The sequence below is a fragment of the Ranitomeya variabilis genome, chromosome 7, assembly GCF_051348905.1.
Source record: "Ranitomeya variabilis isolate aRanVar5 chromosome 7, aRanVar5.hap1, whole genome shotgun sequence".
In the NCBI taxonomy this organism is placed as follows: domain Eukaryota; kingdom Metazoa; phylum Chordata; class Amphibia; order Anura; family Dendrobatidae; genus Ranitomeya; species Ranitomeya variabilis.
This window is the reverse complement of record NC_135238.1, coordinates 176,130,481-176,154,712: the sequence shown is the minus strand read 5'-3', so window position 1 is coordinate 176,154,712 and position 24,232 is coordinate 176,130,481. Positions and strand designations below refer to the sequence as shown.

At 43.3% G+C, this 24,232-nt stretch overlaps 1 protein-coding gene across 1 annotated transcript; it reads left to right on the top strand.

Annotated features, from left to right (window-relative positions):
* The first annotated feature begins 1,545 nt into the window (after window positions 1-1,545).
* On the top strand, window positions 1,546-19,983 carry COPS8 (COP9 signalosome subunit 8). The gene is made up of 7 exons (XM_077272346.1): window positions 1,546-1,746; window positions 5,738-5,808; window positions 10,549-10,597; window positions 12,308-12,440; window positions 16,585-16,692; window positions 18,075-18,137; window positions 18,927-19,983. The coding sequence occupies exons 1-7, from the start codon at window positions 1,669-1,671 to the stop codon at window positions 19,004-19,006; spliced, it is 582 nt and encodes a 193-aa protein (XP_077128461.1). The 5' UTR covers window positions 1,546-1,668; the 3' UTR covers window positions 19,007-19,983.
* Window positions 19,984-24,232: the final 4,249 nt, after the last annotated feature.

Below are 24,232 nucleotides of genomic sequence, written 5' to 3'. Positions count from 1 at the left end.
TAACAAACACGAACACTTCTCTAGAGTTAGCCACTCCAGACACACTGAACACTGAATTCCTCAGGCGGCCGACTATTTAATCCTCAGACCACACCCTGGGATGGAGATATGGAGAAAAAACTCCCACCCGTTCTATGGTTGTCCACAAAAACCCAGCCCTTCAAATGGCTGATTAACCCCGCTCAACACATAATGTGCGGTAGCAAACTTCTGGGTTTCAAATCACTGAAGCTAATAGCCTCAGTGAAACATCTCCCCTCCAGAGCTGTGCAGTTATATTATTTATTATGCTGTGCTTATATAGTGCTATCATATTCAGCAGCACTGCACAGACATTATCATCACTGTTCCCATTGGGGCTCACAATCTACACAATCTAGAATCCTTTTTAGTATGTCTTTGGAGTGTGGGCAAAAACCCACGCGAACATGGGGGGGGGACATTCAAACTCCAGTGCTGCTAACCACTGAACCACCATGCTGCCCCTTAGTGAGTGTGTATATATGTTGATGTGGTATAATGGCCAGAGTTAAAGGGGGCTTTTTTGTCATGATTGATGCTATTCTCTGCAATATGATTAAGAAGATCAAGTGTTACTATACCTATCAGGCCCAGGTGAATAAAATGCAATACAGGCATGAAATTGTGAAATTGTATGTTGTGCATGCACCACAAAAATGATAGTTATGGCTCAGAGTATGGGGACAAAAAAATAAATCCTTTAAAGTGTCTTGTATTGTACAAAACTAGTAGAACATAAACAAATACATATAAACTATTAGAGCTGGAAACCTACCGGCCTGCGGAATAAAGACAACGCAGTATTTGTACTGCACAGTGACCCCTTCCCAGCATCCACTGTATATGTGACGCACATGTTGGCTGCACCTGGAAGAAGCAGGCAATGCATGCACACTAGTGATGCCATACAGGCGGCACCTGCTTGTCAGCAGTGATCAGAGCTATCTAGCTCAGATCGCTGCTGTTTAACCCCCTAAATGTTGCTGCCACCTGACGATAATGGCATTTAAATGTTAGAAGCAGGGGGTCTGCACATCAGTCATAGATCCATTCAAGACCCTTAAAAGCGTCAATGTAAAAATGGTTTAAATTAAAAAACTTCCTACCTTACATTAACATAAAAAGAAAAAAGGCCATAACTAAAGAAATTTGATTTAAAAAAGCCACATCCCTGAGTGCTAAGGCCATGTTCACACGTTCAGTATTGGTCAGTATTTTACATCAGCATTTGTAAGCCAAAATCATAGATACACGTCACCACTCCTGTATTTCTCACCCACTGCTGATTTTGGCTTACGACTACTGAGGTAAAATACTGACTGTGTGAACGTGGCCTTAGCTATAATTCTGTGCACGGCTATGGAGTAACTGGCCGTGCACACTGTTCCTACACTTCTGGTTTCCGCACGCAGTAACCTGCCTCTAATGACCTCAGCCTGAGCTCTGCAGTTCAGTGAGGCAGTGTTTATGTAGAGAACAGACCGCATGCGCAATATGATCACTTGTTTGCGTTCCATGCTCTCCGCCAATCAGTGTGCGCCTTACTTCTAGCCAATGCGAGGCATGCAGCCGTGACGTGCCCTTACCCGGAAGCGGAAGACGTGTGCTGGAGGAGCGGCGCTGAGGCCCCGGGGGCCAGCAGGGAAGATGCCAGTTGCCGTGATGGCGGAAAACCCGGTGTCCTACCAAAGGCTTCTAGAGCAGTGTGAGGAGCAGGAGCTGGAGGTGCGTTCAGCTGATAGCGCAGGAAGCTGTGTGTGGCGACATCTGTGTATACGAGGCCATGTGCCTGTCACTCCGCACTGTCCCGGCACTGCTAGAGCTGCTGGCAGAGAGGGCTGATGGCAGAGGGCCGTATCCCTCCACCCTCGCTATATAGTCCCTGGCTGCACTCTGCTTAGAGGGATTCTCCACTTCCTGCACTTACAGACTCATTTAAGTGTTAATATATTTCAGTAATGTAGGAATATTCCCAGAGTGACACCCTGCCACCTATACACAGCACTAGGGAACGCGTGTGTGATTGCTGGGGCCCCGCTGATAGTAGGAATAGTGGCCGTACCCCATCATGTAAATGGGGGTGGGGGGGTGAACCTGTCAGTCTGGTACTGGCCATTGGACCCCAGTGATGATTCCTGGCTGAATGAAGGAACAAGGCAGGAGGGTCTGGCTAAGTGTAATTGCCCACCAAATGTTCCATCTGTTCTGGTGACTGCAGCATCGCTCATTTCTGCGCTGAGGGTTGGGAGATCACGCTCCGCACTGGGATCGGGCTGATCCCGAGCGATCACCGGACACGCCAGGTATCGTGCACACGGCCTGTTCTTGCTGTTACATCTGTCATGCAGCAGAGCCTTAAACCTGTTGCGAAGACTGCACAACCCCTATAAAGGGAATCCGTCAGCAGGTTTTTTTGCTTTGAAATCTGATGGCATAATGCAGAGACAGCCTGATTTCAGGGATGTATCACCTACTGGACTGCTTGGTGACGTTTTCATAGAATATTTGTTTTGTCAGAAGTAGCAGATCTAAGACTTCTGGGCAGTGTATAACTCCACCCACACCCCCAATTGGCAACTTCTTGTGTACATTGTCAATAAGTTGTCAATCAGTGGTGTGGGTGGGGTTATACAGATTAGCTGGACTGGCCTGCCCATGAAACCTAGTCCTGTAGTGATAATATCCTGATCCTGCTGCTAAAACACTGATTGTATTGAAACTACAGCACACTGCCTAATAAGTGACACATCGCTGGGGTCGTCAGACTCTCAGCCCCTATCTGATGCTTCTCATAGATTAGGTAGCAAAAGCCTGCTGACAGATTCCCTTTAAATGGAACCGGTCAGCTAGTACATTAATCTCAAACTACGGACAGCATGTATCAGACTGTGGGTGTATCCTTTCAGACAGGTATGTTGTACCCTGAATCGCTGTGTCATTTGAAGGCTGTTGTATTTGTTTGTACAAGTCCCCTCTATGATGTAAAGTGTTGCGAAATATGTTGGCACTATAAAAATAAAAATGATTATTATTCTAAGGCAGTCCAGTGACTAACAGCCCCTCCACATGCCAATCGCTATGAGTGACGTGTATAGGAGGAGACCTGTTACTCAAGCAGAGCAGGAGAAAGTTGCTAAACACCTCCATCTTGGACTAGTCACGTGTTCGTCTTGATCCTCAGCCGACTTTTAAATGTATTTTTTTAAGCCCCTCAGCGTTACAGAATGGGGCCAGGATCAGATGACTGTATGAAAAATCTGCCTTATCATCCGTGTCTGTTTTTTACACCTCCAGATTTATGAAACAATAGTTTTAAAATATCCATGATCAAGTACAGCTTCCTATGTTTATATTAACAATGTACCTGTAACAATCAGATGCAGAAACAAATCAATTTTGAAAAAAATCGAGCCAGACATGTGACTGGAAGCAAGGATCACCAAGCTACGAATTGCTTACTATGGGCACATCATACTAAGAGAGCAATCACTGGAGAAGGACATCATGGTCGGAAGAATAAAAGCAACAAGGCAGAGAGGAAGACCAGCAACCTGATGACAAGATGATATCAATATTACTGTGGAGAAGACCCCGGTGGACCTATCTAGACTAGCACAAGATCGATCTTCCTGCAGAGTGTTTACCTATCAAGTTGTCATGGCTCAATATTGATTCGAAGGCTGTTAAATGAATTAAACCGTAAAAATCGGATGCAGTACAGATGATCTGATTTTTTTTTTATTATTATTATTATTATTATTATTCTATTTTTTTTTTTTTGCCCACCTATAGACCTCAGTAGGCGAGTCTGTATCTGAACTACAGAAGAGCTAGTGCTTGCTGCGATTTTCTATCTCACAGACACTCAATCCGTTTGAACTGTCATCTGGACAGTCATATTCAATATAATTTGTCAGTCTGCTATCGGAGTGTAACATGGAGCGCCCATGTACATGTGATGCACTCATCTGAGCTCTAAAACATACCTGGCTGAGTTGATGCCGCCACAATCTGGCACATGCAATATTTTGTGTAGCATGTATCAGCTGTTCGGTTTAAAGGGGATGTCCGGTCCAAATTGATAAGTCAGCACTCACTATTAGTGATGAGCGAGTATACTCGTTGCTCGGCTTTTCCTGAGCACGTTCGGGGGTCCTCTGAGTATTTGTTAGTGTTCGGAGATTAAGTTTTCATCGCGGCAGTTGAATGATTTACGTCTGTTAGCCAGCTTATTACATGTGGGGATTCTCTAGCAAACAGGCAACCCCCACATGTACTTGGCCTGGCTAATAGCTGTAAATCATTCAGCTGCGGCTATGAAAACGTAATCTCCGAGCACTAACAAATACTCGGAGATCACCGGAGCGTGCACGGGAAAACCCAAGCAACGAGTACGCTCACTTAGGCCTGTCCCACACGTCCAGATAATTCCGGTACCGGAGTTATCAGTGTCCGTGTGTCCGTGAGCTCACGTGGCACATCAGCGTGGCACACGTGCGGCAGCCGTGTGCCGACTGGGTACCACACGGACCGTGCAGGAGACAGCGCTACAGTAAGCGCTGTCCCCTGCTTTGGGTGCTGAAGCCGCCATTCATTTCTTCTCTCCAGCAGCGTTCGCTGGAGAGAAGAAATGAAAAATCATTGTATTTTGTTTTTTTTTTTAGGTAGAAATAAAGATCTTTGTTTCCCACCCCCTGTGCGCCCGACCGCTGGAAAGAAAATACTCACCCTGCTCCCTCGAAGCGTCCTCTCCGCGCCGCAGCTTCTCCTGTATGAGTGGTCACGTGGTGCCGCCCATTACAGTCATGAATATGCGGCTCCACCTCCCATAGGGGTGGAGCCGCATATTCATGACTGTAATGGGCGGCAGCACGTGACCGCTCATACAGGAGAAGCTGCGGAGAGGACGCTTCGAGGGAGCCGGGTGAGTGTATTCTTTCCAGCGGTCGGGCGCACAGGGGGTGGGAGGGGGGGGGGAACAAAGATCTTTATTTCTACCTTAAAAAAAAAAAACAATGATTTTTAATTTCTTCTCTCCAGCGAACGCTGCTGGAGAGAAGAAATGAATGGGGGCTTCAGCACCACGCTGGGGGGACAGCGCTTACTGTAGCGCTGTCTCCTGCACGGCACACGGACAGCATCCGTGTGTGGTACGTGTTTTACACGGACCCATTGACTTTAATGGGTCCATGTGATCCGTGGGCTCCCACGAACACTGACATGTCTCCGTGTTTTGCACGCGGACACACGGTCCGCGAAAACACGCTGACATGTGCAGAGACACATTGATTTTAATGTGTCTACGTGACTCAGTGTCTCCGGTACGTGAGGAAACTGACACCTCACGTACCGGAATCACTGACGTGTGAAACCGGCCTTATCACTCGCGGTAAGCGGAGGTAATCCGGTCCCGGCGAATCCTAGCCGCGCACAAGGCTGTTGCCTAAGTCGCTCAGTGATAACTGCCAGCCTCCATGATTTATATAGGAACTCAAACATAACCGCCACAATGTGTATAGACATGTAGGGGCAAGAATATCGATATATAATGGTTGGCTGCTGTAGGCAAATGTGACTTTGTTCGAACAGTTTTTTTTGTCTTTGTAGTTAGTGATTCAGGAAGTCCATCTGCTTTTACACTTCATGATTGGTCACTCATTAATGACTAAAGCAACTATATTATACGATGAATTAACCCGACTGTTTCTTTATTTAGGCCCCAGGAGGTGTTGCTACCCCTCAAGTCTACAGTCAACTTTTAGTCCTCTACCTCTTGCATAATGACATGTAAGTATGTGTTGTTACAACATACTTTAGAGGGGTAACAATAGTCTTCTGAGCAATTTTGAGGAGTGGTGTGTTTTTGTTTTTTTTCTGCAGTAACTCTACATTATGTTACCTGTGTACTAGACACTTAAGATCTCACTGTTTACGCAGCGAAAACTTGTTTTAAGCTTGAATAGTGAGATGGTGTAACCGCAGGAATAATAAAAGGAAAAAAGTATTTTCAGCTCATCATCCCGTAGACAAATTAAAAGATCCCAGGCCGGTGCCCTCAGGTGTATGAAGCAAAGTAAGAAAAAGTATAACGCCTAAAATATACTCTTGGAGCTAATCGCTCAATAAAAGTTCATGATTTTATTGAAAAATACAAATAACATGAATAAGATAAAACTGTAGGGAATTAAGATCAAAGATAGACCATAATACAGTCCCAAATGGTATGCAGTACAAGGGATTCATATAATGTACTCCTTGTTCTGATAAAGCCAAAGCGGAATGCATGTCACAAGGGTCTGTCCTGGACCCTGCAGTGTAATCATACTATGAGTAAGCTGATTCCATCTTGATAGCTTGATCTCGCGCTGCCTGTCAGCCCATGAATCCAATTATTGGTCACATGTGGTGCTAATAGTTTTGATGTGTTTTTTGTTTCACAAATGCCCTTTATGTTTATAACGTTTCACAGTGTTTGTACACTATATGGACAGCTTAAATCCCATTTTGTATACAGTATATTGATATTACGTTTTAAAATCATGTAGTCTGGTTCGTCAATCTGTTCCAGTCACTGTTATTGGCACACACTTTTTTTCATGATCACTTTTCTGACTGTCTAATTTTGCAGACAGTCTATTTTCATCTGTATATATTATATGAATCCCTTGCTCTGCATGCCTTTTGGGACTGTATTATAGTCTATCCTTGATCTTGCTTCCCTATAGTATCTTATCGTTATTTGTTAGTTGTATTTTTCAATAAAATCATGTACTTTTATCGGGTGATTACCTCCACGTGTTTATTGTAGGCGTTACATGTATCTGTGGAGTCTACTCTAAATTTTGATCCAAGATCATCCCAATTGGGTTTAAATATGAAGATCCACATGGTTTAAATAACGCACTGTTCCTATATATGGTAACTTATATTCTGTGAATTTAATAATGCAAGTAAGAAAAAGGTAGTAATCCAGCATCGGAAATTGGAACTTAGCATTTCTGTGACAAAGGACTTTAAGTCGTCCAAAACGCGTAAGAGATTATGCACATCCTTTTTTTTCCGTGAATGGTTTTTTTTATCCTTTTTTGCATCATGTTGTTTATTAAAGACTTTTCAATACTTTTAGTCTAATTTTCACAGTGCTGGATTCCTACGTTTTTCTTACTTAACCTAAGGTAAAGGCTGTATTGAAATAACGGACCATAAATGTTTTCCAGCTCTTATCTTTAAAAAGAGAGTTTGCTACTTGACAACACCTTCCTAATAGCCCCTTGGTGCAAAACAAAATAAACTCTATTCTTAACTTCCAGGCCATTGCTATTTCTCCAATGTTGACCCTGTGTCCCCTACCGGTATCTGAAAATGTCACATGATTTGCTGCCGCTTTCAGAGTAGACTAGTGAAGGTTACTGCTTCTGATTGGCTGCAGTTATCACATGACAGAGTGTAACTAGCTAGGCATACAGGGCTGAGATTGGAGCAATGGCCAGGCGTTAGAGGACCTTTCACCCAATTTTTCATGTTGAACTCAACATGAAATGTTTAATCATTTCAGTTAGTATTTCTAGAACTTCTGTGCTGTATAATATATCTTCAATGCTTATTTCGGCTGGACTTGTAGACTTATGTCATGTGACCCTGATGACCTTACCACAGGTCCTTCTACACTTCTTTGTTGCTGCCTGCTTATGATTGGTCAGTGTCATACAGGAGGCAGAAGTACACTCCCCCAGTGAAAAATATCTGATAATGCTCACTTAGAACTTAACTAGGTGCCAAATACGTGATTACTAATATTTTTGCAACGGAGAGGCGAAATAAGAGAAAAGAAAAATGATTCCACTCCTCTGCCAGTACATTAGTCAGCAGATGAGGGCTTAAAGGCAGTAGATATGGTTTACACCTTGAAGCACATGAAGACACTTGGCTGCCCCAGGCACTTCCACTGCTGACAAACTGCAGCTCATAGGATCACCCTTGATCTCAGAAGATCTCACAAATCGCTAGGAACATCGTTCTAATTTTACAATCTCCAGATCCTGGACTCGCTGTGAAAAGAGAATTATTTCTATATAGCAGCAGTGTGTGAACACTGTTAAGAGGGAAGAAAAATGTAATCGCACATTTAGACTAGCCGATAGTGTCTAATAATCAGCCCCTGAAACATGCCAGTAATCATCTCCTGAGCGATCCGTGCTTTATCAGCAGCACTTTGCCCTATGAAAACTGAGGCTGTGTTGCCGATAACAATTATCGAATATGGGGACAGAACATTTGTATTAATCATCCTGTTCCCATACTTTCTCATCAACTCATGTGAATGGTGATGAAAACAATGGGGTCACTCGGTGTGCAGGAGATGTCTCACTAAGTGCTGCCTCCTACCCCCCAGTGTGTGCAGTCCCCACCGCCTGTGAAACAATGTCATGCTAGCCATACCCTCCCTCACCAATTACTCTTCTCACTGTGTCCTAATATATTTATTAGCCAGACTACGGAGAGCGAGTGACCTCCCAGCACATCATCCCTGGGTGACCGGCTCCGATAGCACTGATGCCAATAAATCTGTTAGGACACAGGAATCCCGACATTCAGAGCGGCATTGGCTCTCTGTGCAGCTCCTCTGCTCGGTAATAACACTTATCACTGTCTCCTGCCATTGTGACAAGGCTTGCTAATTTCCATTCACCAATTTATGCCCTGTGGCCCCGCTCTCATCTTCTGTTCAGCATTCGATCTCCTGATCGTTCTAAGCATGCGGCTGACATTATGGAGTAAAAGTGCATTTACAGGCATCAATGACACATGTAGAGGTGATATTGCTACCTTTGGGTGTGTTGGTTGATTTTTTTATATATATAATTGAATACAGCTATTCAAGACTGTCCGTCCCAATAACTATTGCTTTAGGGGGTTCACTAGGCAAACATATTTTTTAAAGATCTACTACGTCTCATACATTCAATTTCAGCCAACAAAGCTTTCTGCTAAGAGCTAAATACTGCATCTTTCTATTACACTTTTTTTTTTAACCAATTAAAAATCTTGCAAAAAAGTGTGGCGTGCTCTTCATCCTTCTCAGTCACTGAAAGGACTGTGCAGCACCTCAGTTCTCCCTTCTGCCCAACACTGATCTGTCTGATCAGTGCAGGTCAGGATAGGAGGCTGAAACCTGCACATCACCAATGCGGAACAGGAGCTGCTCAGTGTTCACCAGGGGGTCCTAAAAAAGTACTGAGCAATGGAGCTGAAGGACCTCCCAGGATATTAGTCCTGTGATCAGTCCTGCACCTTGTGAAAACTGGAAAATATGGGGAATAAATAACAAGACTTTATAACTGGTACTAAGCTACTCATAATTAAAGTCCACATAGGAGACCTGCAGTAGAAATATGTGCGTCTGTGCATGCGCAGCGGAGCGGTGTGCTTCTGTGAATACATCTAACATATACAAAAAATTCCCACCTATTAAAAATAAACTTTTTATTGATAACAATTAAAAAGGAACCCGGTAGGCAATTCCCAAAAAATAACAACATCAACATGTATGTATGGTGACCCAACTAGTTTCAATGTATGTTGAGATGTCACACAAAAACAGGCCTGATAGAGGTCAGGTAGAGAAGTGCCCAGATGCCATTCCATGGTAATTCACCCTATCAACAGCCCTACCTGATCATGGAGGTTGGCACCCTAACTAGCACATGCAAGTTTTGGCACCGTCTTCGTGCCCGAGCTGACCCTAGGGAGTTCTGAAAACACAAACCCCTGGTATTGATGGCTGTTATAAAGAAGAGAGAACATTAAACCATCCTGGCCCAACAAAATGCCCATTACAATATGTTAATCTCCAAATAAATGTAAATTGCGTGTATATGCAGTGAAGCTGTGTATCTGTGTACATGCAGTGGCAGTGTGTGCGTCTCTACATGCAGTGAAGCTGTGTATCTGTGTACATGCAGTGGCAGTGTGTGTGTCTCTACATGCAGTATATGCAGTGGTGCTTGTGCATTATGTGAATGCTGCAGAAAACCAGGTGAAGAAAAATATATATATATATATATATATATATATATCTCTTGGAGCTTCTCATAGTGAGGTTCATCCTAGAATCCAGTACATCATCAATAGAGTTGAGCTTAAAAGTTTGGGGTTCTTACCGGACAGTTAGTGTCTGGTGTTAAACTCCGACCGCAGACTTCCCCTGGATGTCTGTTGTAATGTTCTCCAACTCCAGTCCTCACGGCCCCATCAGATCATGTTTTATTGCCAGAGCATCAGAACCTGCGACCAGTTCTCTCCCTAGTGTGAAATACTATGGAAATCCTGGAAACCTGACCTGTTGGGGGCCTTGAGGACCATCGTTAAGGCACATCGCTCTCCAGCATCAGATTTGTGAAGTCGCCCTGTCCTGCTGGTGCTGTGAGATGCGTACAGATACTATATAGGCTGCTCTGCTGTACACAGAATACTTTAGGCTTAGCGCTTTTTGTAACAGGTTTTCCTTTTTCTTTTATTGTTTTTCAGGAATAATGCTCGCTACTTATGGAAAAGAATCCCGCCCGCTGTCAGAACTGTAAGTTTTACTTAGTAAAATCTGCTGTGCTGAATCCCCCTCTTCTACATCCTGCGGGTCGGTGTTCCCATGTACAGTTCAGTTTTAACTCTAAGAGACTCACTTTTAGATTTTCTGGTTAGTGAGGCTGACGCTTCACTTTTAAGGGCTCGCTAACACTGGTGAGTAGCCAGAGTATAACTTGGATGAGAGGCTGCATGCTGCGATTGGCAGAGTATATCAGATGGCGTGCACCTATACAAATCTATGGGTGCGTGCAAAACATCGGACTGCACTCGGATTTCATCCAAGTGCAGTCCCATATACGCCGACTCACACAACGGAGAATTTAAGTTTTTCATCTTCTCTGCGCCTCTAATCCAATTTGCACATGCGAGAGAATCGGATCACAGTAAAGTGACACTCAGATCACGCTCGCTGCAAAGTTTGAGCCCAGCGTCGTTTGCACATGGCATCCGATTCTCTCGCATGACAGAATCATCTGATGTTGTACGCCAGTGTGAATGAGCCCTAAAGGTGAGGGCAAATAATAAATATTCGGTCCTTAAACTAATAAAGGCTTCAAAACAGCTTGCCATAAAACAGTGTGAATTAGGCTGGGTTCATATCATGCTATTGAATTTTGTTGAGGAGCACGTTGTGTGTTCGTGTTTCTTGGTCCAGTGAGGGTTCAACACAATACTACAAGATCGTTGAGCAGGATCCAGATGAATTTGATGCATTTTCTATCACAGGTTTGGTACCTTATTTTAATAATGTACCCTTCATTATTAGGCCTCATTCAGACATCTATGATGGTTAAAAAAAAAAAAATTGGAAAGCTTCTGTTACCCTATAGCACATAGATGGCACCTATGTGCAGTCCATGATTTCCACCAACAGACTTGTATGGTTCATTTTGGTCCATGGTTCGGGTCAAAAATCAACATCTCCATTTTTTTAAATTTTTATTGGGAACATCTAAATAGGTTATAATGAATACGTGTTCCTTCTGCAGGGCTGCATTCACACATCTGTGTCTGTGCCGTCCATTTTTTTCTTAGGCATCATACAAACCCATAGCTTATCATTGATTCATACGCACATCAGTTTTGCAGATCAGATTTTAAGATTGAAGTCTATGGGGAGCCGTGAGACACAGATGAACTAGGGAGACTAGCTTTGTGCTTCAGTTTTCCATCCATATTTCATCTGATTTAAACTGATACATTGCAAAGAGTCAATGGATAAATATAAAGTTCAGTACCTGCTTCAGTGAGAAAAAATAAATACAAAATGTTGAAATGAGGGTGACGCCTTATACGAAATTGGTCTGCTTCTCTTGGATGATGGCACAGAATATATATTTGAAAATCAGATGTATTTCTGAGGCTCTGCAGCGGCTCAGGAGCTCGTCCACACGGGCCGTGGAGCCTGGTGCTGATAGAATGTGCAAACTGCTGGCTCCGTATGGTTCATATTATATTTGTTTAGCCTTTTCTAATGTTTTTTTTGTTTGTTTTCCCTTCATCTAAAAAACTTGACATTTCCACAGAATGTGCTCCATGGTTGATTTACCAAAGTCTAGATGTGATTTGGCCAATTGTATGTTAACATAACTTGTCTTGAGATTACATATTATATTTATAGACTTTTGTGGTGTTTAGTGTTTCATGATTACTTTTCTTTATAACATTTCCATTGAGATGTGGCCAATTTTGTCCTCTTTAGTCGAGTCCAGAGATTGGTTGGATCTGGGAGGTAGGACAAAGGATCTGGCAGAGAGATTTCCCTGGAATCTATTCTTCAATAGCTGCCCATCAATGGTCAGAAAACATACAGCCCATCATCGAGGCTGTAAGAGGTAAGGAAACCATCCTTGTATATTTCTTCCTAGGAGAAGCATTTACTATATGGCCAAAAGTGTTTTTGACATTTGGACATCACATCCTTACTAGTGATGAGCAAGTGTACTCGTTGCTCGGGTGGTCTCCGAGTATTTATGACTGCTCGGAGATTGTTTTCCTTGACGCAGCTAGATGATTTGCTGCTACTAGACAGCTTCATTACATGTGGAGATTCCCTAGCAACCAGGCAACCCCCACATGTACTCAGGCTGGCTAACAGCCATAAATCATCCAGGTGAGGCAAGGAAAACTAAATCTGAGCAGTCATAAATACTCGGAGACCACCCGAGCAACAAGTATATTCACTCATCACTAATCCTTACAGAATTGCTGTACAGCTTATTTCAAGCTATGACCTTTATTGTGGAATTGGTTTCCTTTTTCAATTCTAAAGACTCTAGCTGATTCATCAAGACTGTCGCAGCTCACAATCGTGTTATGCCAGCCTTGCAGGAACAGAAGGCACAGAATTTGAGTCAGTGACTGGAGTAGCATTTCTGGCATATTAAAGGGAACCTGTTACCCCCCAAAATCGACAATGAGCTAAGCCCACCAGCATCAGGGGCTTATCTATAGCATTCTGTAGATAAGCCCCCGATGTATCCTGAATGATAAGAAAAAGCGGTGGGTGTCGCGGTCCGGTCCGGGGCATCCCATCTTCTTACGATGATGTCTTCTTCTTGTCTTCTTCTTGTCTTCACGCTGCGGCTCCGGCGCAGGCGTACTTTGTCTGCCCTTTTGAGGGCTGAGAAAAGTACTGCAGTGCACAGGCGCCGGGAAAGGTCAGAGAGACACGGCGCCTGCGCACTGCAGTTCTTTGCTGTGCCCTCAACAGGGCAGACAAAGTTCACCTGCGCCGGAGCCACAGCGTGAAGACAAGAAGAGGACATCATCGTAAGAAGATGGGAGGCCCAGGACCGCCTCTGGGTGAGTATAATATAACCTCTTTTTCTCATCTTTCACGATACATCGGGGGCTTATCTACAGCATTCCAGAATTCCTTAGCTCATCGTCGATTTTGGGGGTGACAGGTTCCCTTAAAGCCGATTGGGTGGGTTGTAACCAGCTCCACCAATTTTGGCAGAGCTGATTCAAGCTAAAGAAAAAATGTCACAATGTTTGCAAATTGTTAAAGCTTTTACCCCACTTTGTAGCTTTAAAAGCTTAAATGCGTCAGCTGCATTGACGTTTGTAGAAACTTTTTTTCTAAACTTTTCTGGATGCCAAATATGTTTCACAGAGGTGCATGTCCTCTGTGATGTAAACCTGGAGTAATGCTCTAGTACTAATGATGAGCGAATGAGCTCAGAGAAGGCATTATCCAAGTATTCTCATTTGCTATCCAAGTGTCTTCGGCATGCTCGAAACATAAGTTCAAGTTCCTGCGGCTGCATGTATCGTGGCTGTCTGACAGCCGCAACACATGCATGGATTGCCTGTTCGAAGATCTTATTCGAGTACACCAAAGTCACTCTGTTAGCACACAAGCGTGCTCGGATAATGCCTTATCTGAGCACGTTTGCTCATCTCTATCTCGTACACATTGTACGAAGCGGGGTTAATCGGCCATGTTAGGGCCAGCTCTAATTTTGAGCAGCTGAAGTGTTAGAGCGGGGCGGCTGCTCACCATATCTCCACCCCTGGTTGTGGTTCACATTGTAAAATGGGACCTGTTTATCTGACATTTGCTTCTGTGTATGGAGGTGGGTAGACCACCTGGATTGTGTAGCTTTGCAAAAGGCCTTCGAAGCTGGACTATAAGCCAAGCGGGCAAACCAGCACTATTGTTTGGACAGTTTACTTTTTCACTTTGTGCCGCACAAGGGCTGGATTTAAGTTTTCCTGTGATGTGGTTTATGAGAAGAGTTGAACGAATATGTTCGCAATCGGTTTCAGAATGTGAATTTGACATATTCGTGCCATATTGGTACCCTATTCGTGTTGAGTTTGTTTGACGATCGATTCCGAACATATTCAATCATTTCTACTCCAATGACGTTCGGCGAATATTGTAAATACAATATTCGCTGCCACAAAGTAATCGGAACCAAAGTTTGAAAAATTCCCTCAACTCTATTTATGAGGAATAAATTAAACCAGCCGGACTTTTAAATAGAAACTGCTCCAGTAATACCTCAGATCGCTCCCAAGTGACAAGCATCGTTACAGTAGATTATGGCCTGACTCACGGTGGACACTGTAACATGTTTTTAAAATGGTTTTGAGTCCTCGAGGATCACAGCAGTTTTTTCCCTCACCTTTAATAGAGCTAAGACTTATTTGTTGGCTTAGTAATTTTACACTATGCTGCTGGATGGGACTTCTTCTCTTTTGATTATCCAGCGTGGCACAATGTCGTATGTGCTTCATGCCACTATCAATGATGCTGTGCTAGAAAGACTTTATCAAAAGGGGAACCAAAGATGCTGGCTGGTAGGAAGCTGTTCTCTGAGCGGTACACTAGTCCAGCGGCTACATTAGTTGTCTGTGGCCACTGGACCAGGGTCCTGCTAAATTTGCTCAACTTTCTTCTGTCTTCATTGCGGACAGCTCCCCAGCCTCACATGTTCTGCATTGCTGGAGGAGCGGGCACGCCTCGTTGATTGAGATGCATTGTGGCGCTGCCGGCCCAACTGTGCTGATGGTGCTATGAAGCCGGTTGTCTGCACCATATCTACAGTGGGACTGAAGCTGTCGGGACCAGGAGAATTCCTGTGTTCCTGGCCAGCCCTCTTGCAGTGCTGACAAGCTCGCTATGAAAGAGCATGGAACTACCTGTTTCCATTTACTGGTCTTGCATAGGCATTAATGATATAAAAGCATGTAAGCACTGCGCATGATTGGCCACCGTGGCTAGACTGCAGTGATTACTGGCCATCAGCGGTAAGCAATTTGTTTTTAAAAAAAAGGGAAGAAGCGCGATATTGGAGTTCAGATTTTTCTGCATTGGTTTAAGGATGCCTTGTCACTTTGGCAGAGCCCCTGAGGTGCCAGAATAGCAGAACCCTTGCATAAGTGACCCTGTTTTACAAACTACACCTCTCCATGCATTCATCTAGGGGTGCAGTGATCATATTGACACCACAAGTGTGTCACAGAATTTCATACCATTGGGCAGTGAAGAATAAAATAATTACATTTTGACCACCAAAATTTAGTTTTGACACTAGGTCAGTGGTCCCCAACCTTTCTGACCTTGAGAGCCACATTCAGGTCTGCAAGAGGGTCGCGAGCCATATACAGCTACTGCCCCGGCTCACAGTAGTGGCAACCAAAGCCCCCATTACGAGTATAATGATAACCAAAGCTTTTCCACACAAATCACCCTAAAGCAATATACCGAGATCCAGGGGTTCCCACCACACCCCCATTCAGCATTCTCCCATCACACACTCTTAACAGTCACATCCAGCTACAAGCACCTCCACTGACCGGTAGTATCATCCTGTCTCCAGCGTACCATACTTAAATTATCTCTAAACCCCCAAGACCAGTAGATGTGCACCCAAATCTGCTCTTCTCTGCAGGGCTACTCACAAAGCTCACCATTTTGAGATGTGCTCTTCATACCAGTTTACTAAATCTGGAGCTAATGCACCAAGCTGGCAGACAGCTGTGAGCCACAATTCATGGAACCGCGAGCCACATGTGGCTCCCGAGCTACAGGTTGGGGACCCCTGCACTAGGTAATGGGTAAAAAAGGCACCAAAATGTGTCCCACAATTTCTGCTGAATGTGGAAATACCCTATAGGTGGCTGTACCGCTTAGCTATACGGCGAGACTCAGGAGGGACAGAGCGCTCTGCTGGACTAGGAATCGGCTGCTATAGCAGACACAGCCCTGCAACAGCCTTTTATAAATCCTGGGCAACGTCGTATGTTTCATGTGTCCTCGGTGGACGTGTGATCTGGAAGCTGGTCCTCTCATTCCATTATTCACATTGCATTTGTATCATTTCCCGGCAGAGGGAGACAGAGTCCACAAGATCCTGCTGCTTCGTCTTTGACAATGGCTGTAATGCCATTTCTCTCTGTGTAATGAGTGTGATAAGCCATAGTTTGTTCAATCAGTTTTATTGAAACATACGTTTTCGTCATCAGATGCTACACGACGGCGCGCATTTGGCCTGGTAGCACAAGCTTATACATCAATTTCTGCTGATGATTTGGCTGCCTTTGTTGGACTTTCTGTGGAAGACGCTGTTAAAGGTGAGTTCTGCAGCAAACTCTCCATTGTAAATTTAATTTTATAGTAAAAAAAAAGAAAAAAATACTTTATTTCAAAATGTAATTCAGAGGTAAATGAGTAGCATTCTTCAATATTCCGAGTCCTGGCTCTTATACTGGGGCATCTAGCAATATATTCACTGCCTAGTAGAGATGAGCTGTCGCTTTGCCCAACCCCGGTCCAGGTCAGTGCTCTGTAGCTGTGGACAAGAGTTGCACCAATTTCCCTGCCTTCTGGGGTCTCAGGCTCGGCATACGATTAGCCAGGCTGACTAGAGATCACGTGTGCCACACAGATGATGTCACTGGAGATCGGCAAATTAAACGCCATGCTCCGGAAACTCGCGCAGCTCCTGTGGACAGCCAGAGAGCACTGACCTGGACCGGGGTTGTGCAAAGCGATTGCTCATCCCTGGTAATACAGATTTAAATTTTTTTTTTGGTGACACAAGCTGAATTTTTATTTAACCATTGAAAAAGTAAGAACAAATCTATGCTTGTGTAGTATTGCAATAATCGTGACCTGGTGGAGAATATATTTTTTTTTAAGCCATAAAACCAATGGCAGTACATCCCCCCCGATCATTTCATCTCACTTGGAATTTTTGTTTTTATTCCGGTTTCCCAATACACTTATATAGTAAAATTAATTAAGCCATTCAAATCTGCAACTCGTCCCCCCAAAAAAAGCTAGCTCTCACATGTCTATGACGAATGGCAAATAAAAAAGTTAGGGCTCTTTTCCTCAAGGGGAAAAAAAACAATGAAAAAGCAAAAATGAATTTGTGTGTTAAAGGGGTTTAGGATAGGCCATATGTTTCAGATTAGAGGGGGTTCACCTTCCAGCATGGTCACTGATCAACGTCCTCCCGTGTTCCAAACAGGGCTCCAGACCTGTCATAGTGGTTGTGTCTGGAATTGCAGCTCACTGACATATAAGTGCTTACGATGCTGTCAGGTTGGATTGCAAGGGCCAGGGCTTGAGGACGTAATGCAGATTAAAAAATATGGCCACCATACCATCAGTTGTGTGAATTGCCCTCTAATCTGGGCTGTTACCTCTGTGAACAGATGTGTCCACCCTTCCAGAATGTGAAAATTACTCTGTCATTTACTGGGGGCCAACCCAAAATGTATCCCATATTTTAGGCAGATTCCATGTAGCTAAAATAAATCTTCACTTTCTATATTCTGATTACGACCTTGACAGTTTGTATGCGTGAATATGAAATGGGAGTTAGATCACCGTAGTGTTAGAACACTGATGGGTTTTTTTTTGGTTGGTTTTTTTTTTTTAAATTGTTCCTTTTAAATATACAGTTACTCCAAAATTACATTTTCTGTTGTGTTAAATCCCGTAACAGGTGTCGTAGAGCAGGGTTGGCAGGCTGATTCCACCACACGTATGGTGATGCCCAAGAAACCCGGTAAGTGGCAGCTTGTGGAAGTTCTATTTTAGTGATATTGTATCCAACAAATGTAAGTAGATCGCAAATTCTCATGAAGGGGTTCATCCATAGCTACTCCCTCCTCCCACCATGATCTAACATTTGCTGTGGACAGGGGCGGCGGCACAGTTACAGGGGCAGCGGCACAGTTACAGGAGCGGCGGCACAGTTACAGGGGCAGCGGCACAATAATTGGCGAGTATTGTGAACTGGACCTGTTCTAAGTAAATCCATGTACAAAACTTGCCAATCAAGTTCTTCGGCATCTCTACCACTCCACGTACAGTTGCCCATCACTCCACACCCCATAATGACAGATCCAGCCAGAGAGGATGCCTGGAGGGATGCTTTTCAGTCGCTGCTGGTTGAGCTCTCATTCCTTGACATTGTTGATACAGTTGTGTTATTTGCATTTTCACATTTATTACATATTCCATAACTAACATCATCCGTGCTCCACAGATGACTGCCTGCTTTGTGCAGCTAATAAAACCTTGGCAGGCTGCTTTATTTTAAAGAAAAGCAACTCTCTCACAATCACAGGGCTCGAGGTTACATCCGCTGCATCCTCCCCCCTAAGTTACATTCATTGCTGTATAAAAAAAAAATCCTTTTCTCTGTTTTATGCTCTGTGTTTAATTTTTGCCTGCAGTTCTGTTTGTGATTTCCAAAAACGCTGCTGTTCTGGTGGAGGGAGGGGAATCTGCATGGTAACAGTGTACATTTTGGGTGGGAGGTCTGTGACGGTTTGTTCTGCTTTCCCCACAGATTCTGCTCCCCTGTCTCTGATCCCCAATGAGCAGCAGCTGGCTAGACTCACTGACTACGTGGCTTTCCTGGAGAACTAGCTCTGCCTCCCAAGCCTGACATCAAGAATGCACAGAAACGAGCAGTAGGCAGATTGGGAAGGATTCTCCCAACTTCATTGCCTCCTCTTACACTTTGCAATCGCTGTTCTTCAGGTCACCAAAATCTGGATTTGGACGGAAAGAGTTAGAGGATGGGAGCAGGCACCAATGAGTTGACCTGAAATTTGGCTTGGGTGGGAATCAACTGCTTTTCTGCCAGAAAGGTCTTAATCCTATGCACAATACCATACGGCAGGTTGTTTTGGCATTAAAGCGGTTTGAGGGTTTAAAAAAAAAAAAAAAAAATAGGTTTAGCAATAGTTATTGACTTTGTTTCTTTCTGATGTGGGTCAATAGGATACCTTACCTGTTTAATTTACGACTCTACTTCAGAGCCTGCATCACGAGACATCCTCTTATTGCTGTTTTTGTGACTTTTTCTAGTCTTGCTAGTAGTGGAACACGTTGGCATCTTCTTTCCTTCTAGTAATTTCAGACATGCGGAATATCTTCTAAGCTTTATTCTCACTGTGACACTTGTCTGTCACTGAGGGTACTTGAAGAGTCTGAAGTTATCATCTCAAAACTGGTAATCCCAGAGAAACACCTGTCAGTATCTCAACAGCCTGCAAAGAAATCTGATTTTTCTTGAAAGTTGAACCGGGAAAGCTGAAGAGGAAAGCGCAACGATGCATTGTAACCATCTACAATCTTTAGTGATGAGACCCGTCTACACACATTGTAGAGCTTGTCCATTAGAAGCGAGTTACCAAAGGCGGCAGCCTTGCGTCCTGGCTCGTTCTAACAAAGAAAATTTAGTTTTACCAATTGAGGGTCATCAGCGGGGCCACATGTATGTACAACAGGAGGTAACAGGTTCATCTAGATTACTGTTATCGGAAGACGCTGCACGGAAATCTTGTAGCCTGACATTAAACGCACTTTGAGGAGACCCATTAAAATGTTTACTACACAGATATGTCTACCTTTTGTCTTATGTTTTTCTTTCTTTACCTGTTATTACCAGAGGCAGGATTACAAGGAACCTTGCTGAAAAATGATCCCTGAAATTGTAAGAAGTGTGCGTCTCCAAAAATCCCAGTAATTTTAAAAAATTGCAAGATTAGTCTTTATTTTGTTTAATAAATACTGTGATATGAAAAACAAAGCCAACTTTTTTTTTTAAAACACAAAAAAATTAACACCCCCACCCTTTCCCTCTCCAAAAAGCAGTTACCTGTATATCAGGGAATGTGATGTCTTCATGCATTCTGCTGTACATGTACGCGATTCAATTATAGACAGTTTCCAGAAAACTTGTGTCTTTGTGGTGCTCAAGGTGGGCAGACTACTGAGTGGGGTTGGGGAGGACATTATCGCCAATGACAGAGGTAGGTGGAAGGTTCTTAAACTTTCGCTTAATTCCCTGAAGTCATTTTTAAGGCAAAGACCTCAAAAGTAGTATTTTCTGAAATGCTGCATGTCCCACCTGTTATGCCAAAGAGGCAGCAGGAGATTAGAGAAGTGAATAAATGGCTCAGGATTTTGGTAGGCAGGAGGTTGTTGGGTTTCTTGAGAACTTGGCCAACTTTTCTGTTGGCTACAGGCTCTACGCTAGAGATGGACTGCACCGTAATGGGGAAAGTGCAGCTGTGCTGGGTGGGGATGGTTAAAAGGTTGGAGGAGAGTTTAAATTAAGGACTGGGCTGGTGGGCAATTATTGTACAGGAGGGGAATGTAGATGGTGACCTTAACCTAAATAATGATACATGGGGAGATGGTTAGGACAGTCAATATACTAAGCAGGAATGGAGGTACAGAGAAATACAAGAAGTGCATGTACACTGATGCCAGTAGCCTCACCAACAAGATGGAGGTATTACAATGAATGTTGGAAGAAAATTATGATATGGTGGGGATAACTGAGACATGGCTGGAGGAGAGCTATGATCGTGCTGGTAATTTACATGGCTACAGTCTGTGCAGGAATGACTTACAAAGAAGCGAGGGAGAGGGGTCTGCTTATATGTAAAATTGTCCCTAGAATCCATCCTACATGATAGTATATGTGAGGCAAATGAAAATGTAGAGTCCCTATGAGTGGAGATGAGGGGAGGGAGAAAGAAATAATAAAATATTGATAGGGGTTTGTTAATAAGTCTACAAATCTAATGAAAGCGTATTCTTCAACCACGTAAGCCATAAGAAACTAAAAAATAATCTGGGAGAAATGGTGGAAGCGCATGAGAGGCCAATCTGCTAAGCACCTTTTTCGCTGCAGTATTCACACAAGAAAATCCCATGACAGATGACATGATCAGGGATACCATAAATTCTCCATTAAATGTCACCTGCGTAACCGAGCAGAAGTACGGCGTCAACTCAAACGCTAAAGACAAATCACTGGACCCAGATGGCAGACCCCCCACCCGAGTACTGCAGCAATTTAGTACCGTGATGGACATCATTATTCTTAAAATCTGAGAGTCCATAATAAGTGTCTCTACCACAGGACTAGTGTATTGTACATGTAAATATTCAAAAAGGGGACAAAATCTGACCCTGGAAATTATAGGCCTCTTCCTCTTCTGTGGGCAAAATCATTGAGGGCTTTCAAAGAGATGCCATCCTGCAGTATCTCAGGAAAAATAAGCTCCTCACCCAACAGCAACATGGGTTTATGAGAGATTGGTCTTGTCAAATAAATCTGATAATCTTCTATGACGAGCTAAGTTTCAGACTCAACCAGATTAAGGCCTTGAATATCATCTTATCTCATCAAAGTCTTTTGACTTTGTGCAAGATAAAAGGTTGCTACATAAAATGAGAGAAATGGAGCTTTGGGGAAAATTTGTAACTGGGTTAACAACTGACTCGGTGATTGAAAACACTTGGATTGAGTCTTGGTTGACAGGGGGGTTCCACATGGGGTCAGTATTGGGCCTTCTTTTTTTCTTTTTCATATTAATGACCTTGTAGAAGGGCATACAGCGTAGAATTTCAATATTGTTAGATGTGGCTAAACTCTGCAGGGTAATTGACATACAGGAAGATAATTTCATATTACAGGGATTTATGCAAGCTGGATGCTTGGCCTGAGAAATGGCAGTTGAAGTTTAATGTAGATAAATGTAAGGCTATGCACTTGGGCAAAGGAAATAAAATGTATAGCTATACTAAATTCTATAACACTGGTTAAACTTGTTATTGAAAAAGACTTCGGTGTATGGGTGGACGGCAAACTCAGCTTTAGTGACCAGGGCCAGGCAGCTGCTGCTGAGCCAAATAAAATGGGATGCATTAAAAGAGACATAGATGCTCATGACAAGAACATAGGTTTGCCTCTATACAAGCTACTAGTACGGCCACATTTCAAATACAGTGTACAATTTTGGACTGCATTGCATAAAAGTACATAGTTGAAATGGAGCAAGTGCAAAGAAGTGCGACAAATGTTAATAATGAAATGGGTGAATTGCAGAAGACAAGTTCTCAAACTTCTTTTTCACTTTGGAAAAACAAAGTCTTAGGGGTGATCTTATGTTGTGTATATATCTATGAATGGACAGTGCTGAGCTCTTTCTAACAATATCTTACATCAAGGCCTGTGACCGTGCCGAGGGGGCATCCGCTATGTCTAGAGGAAAAAAGGTTGAATCATAATCACAGACTACAATTCTTTACTGTAACACTGAGAATATGGAAAACTCAACCACATGATGTAATGGTTGATTAACTACTAAATTATGAGAGCCTGGATACCTTTCTTAATAAATATAATATTACAAGATTCTGTAATTGGACGATAATCTAAGGAACTAGTCTGATTGTGAAGTCTGGAGGGAATTTTCAGCCAATATGAAGTAACTTATTTATATAGCACCATTGATTCCATGGTGCTGTACATGGGAAGGGGTTACATACAAATTACAGATATCACTTACAGTAAGCAAACTAACAATGACAGACTGATACAGAGGGTAGAAGACCCAGCCCTTGCGGGCTTACATTCTACAGGATGGTGGGGAAGGAGACAATAGGTTGAGGGTTGCAGCAGCTCCGGTAGTGATGAGGCAGCGGGGTCAGTGCATTCTTAAGCTTTCCTGAAGAGGTGCGTTTTCAGGTTCCGTCTGAAGAATCCGAATGTGGTTGATAGTCGGACGTGTTGGGGCAAAGAATTCCAGAAGATGGGGGATATTCGGGAGAAGTCTTGGAGGCGGTTGGGTGAGGAGCGAATAAGTGTGAAGGAGAGAAGGAGGTCTTGGGTGGACCGGAGATTATGTGAGGGAAGATATCGGGAGATTAGTTCAGAGATATATGGAGGAGACAGGTTATGGATGGCTTTGTAGGTTACTATTAGTAATTTGAACTGGATATGCTGAGGGAATGGGAGCCAGTGAAGGGGGGGAAGCGGAGGAGTAGCGAGGAGAGAGATGAATTAGTCGGGCAGCAGAGTTAAGGATGGACTGGAGAGGTGCAAGGGTGTTAGCAGGGAGGCCGCAGAAAAGAATGTTGCAGTAGTCGAGGGAGATGATGAGGGCATGCACAAGCATTTTAGTAGATTGATGGTTGAGGAAACTAGCATCTACCTCATAGGGTTTTTGCCTTCCTCTGGATCAACATGTTAGGATATAGATTGAACTTGATGGACTCATGTCCACCTTCAACCTTAAAATCTATGCAGGATTTGGTGATGCAATTTTTTTTTTTGTTCAACTTTTTAATGTGTAGCAAACCCTATATTAATCTGGTATTGCTGAATATCGAATTAAGGAACTATGTTATCACTTTTACCAAACGGTGAACGGCATGAAAAACAATTGGAAAATTGTCAGCAAATTTAAGAAATTTTCCGAAAAAGTGCAAAATCTACCGAAATTCAAGAGAAACAAAGTATTTGGCCACTAAAAATTAGTGTCCGAATCACTGGTGTATGTTGAAACATTCCAGAATAATTCACCATATAAAGTAACATCATAAAAAGACCTAAATTGCACATCCAAAATGTTTACTTTGATCTATTGCAGCTAAGCAAAAATTTACCAAACTGAAGAAGATATTCTAAGCCTGTATGAAGCCATGTCACCCCGAAACTCTTAGTGGGTCGCTAAGCTTAAAGGTGCAGTATCGAGCACCGACCAATGTCAAAGCGATACTACACCAGCAAGGGGGGTGACCTGATACTCTAGTCTGCATAAGGATGGCATTGAGGACCAAATTTGGCCT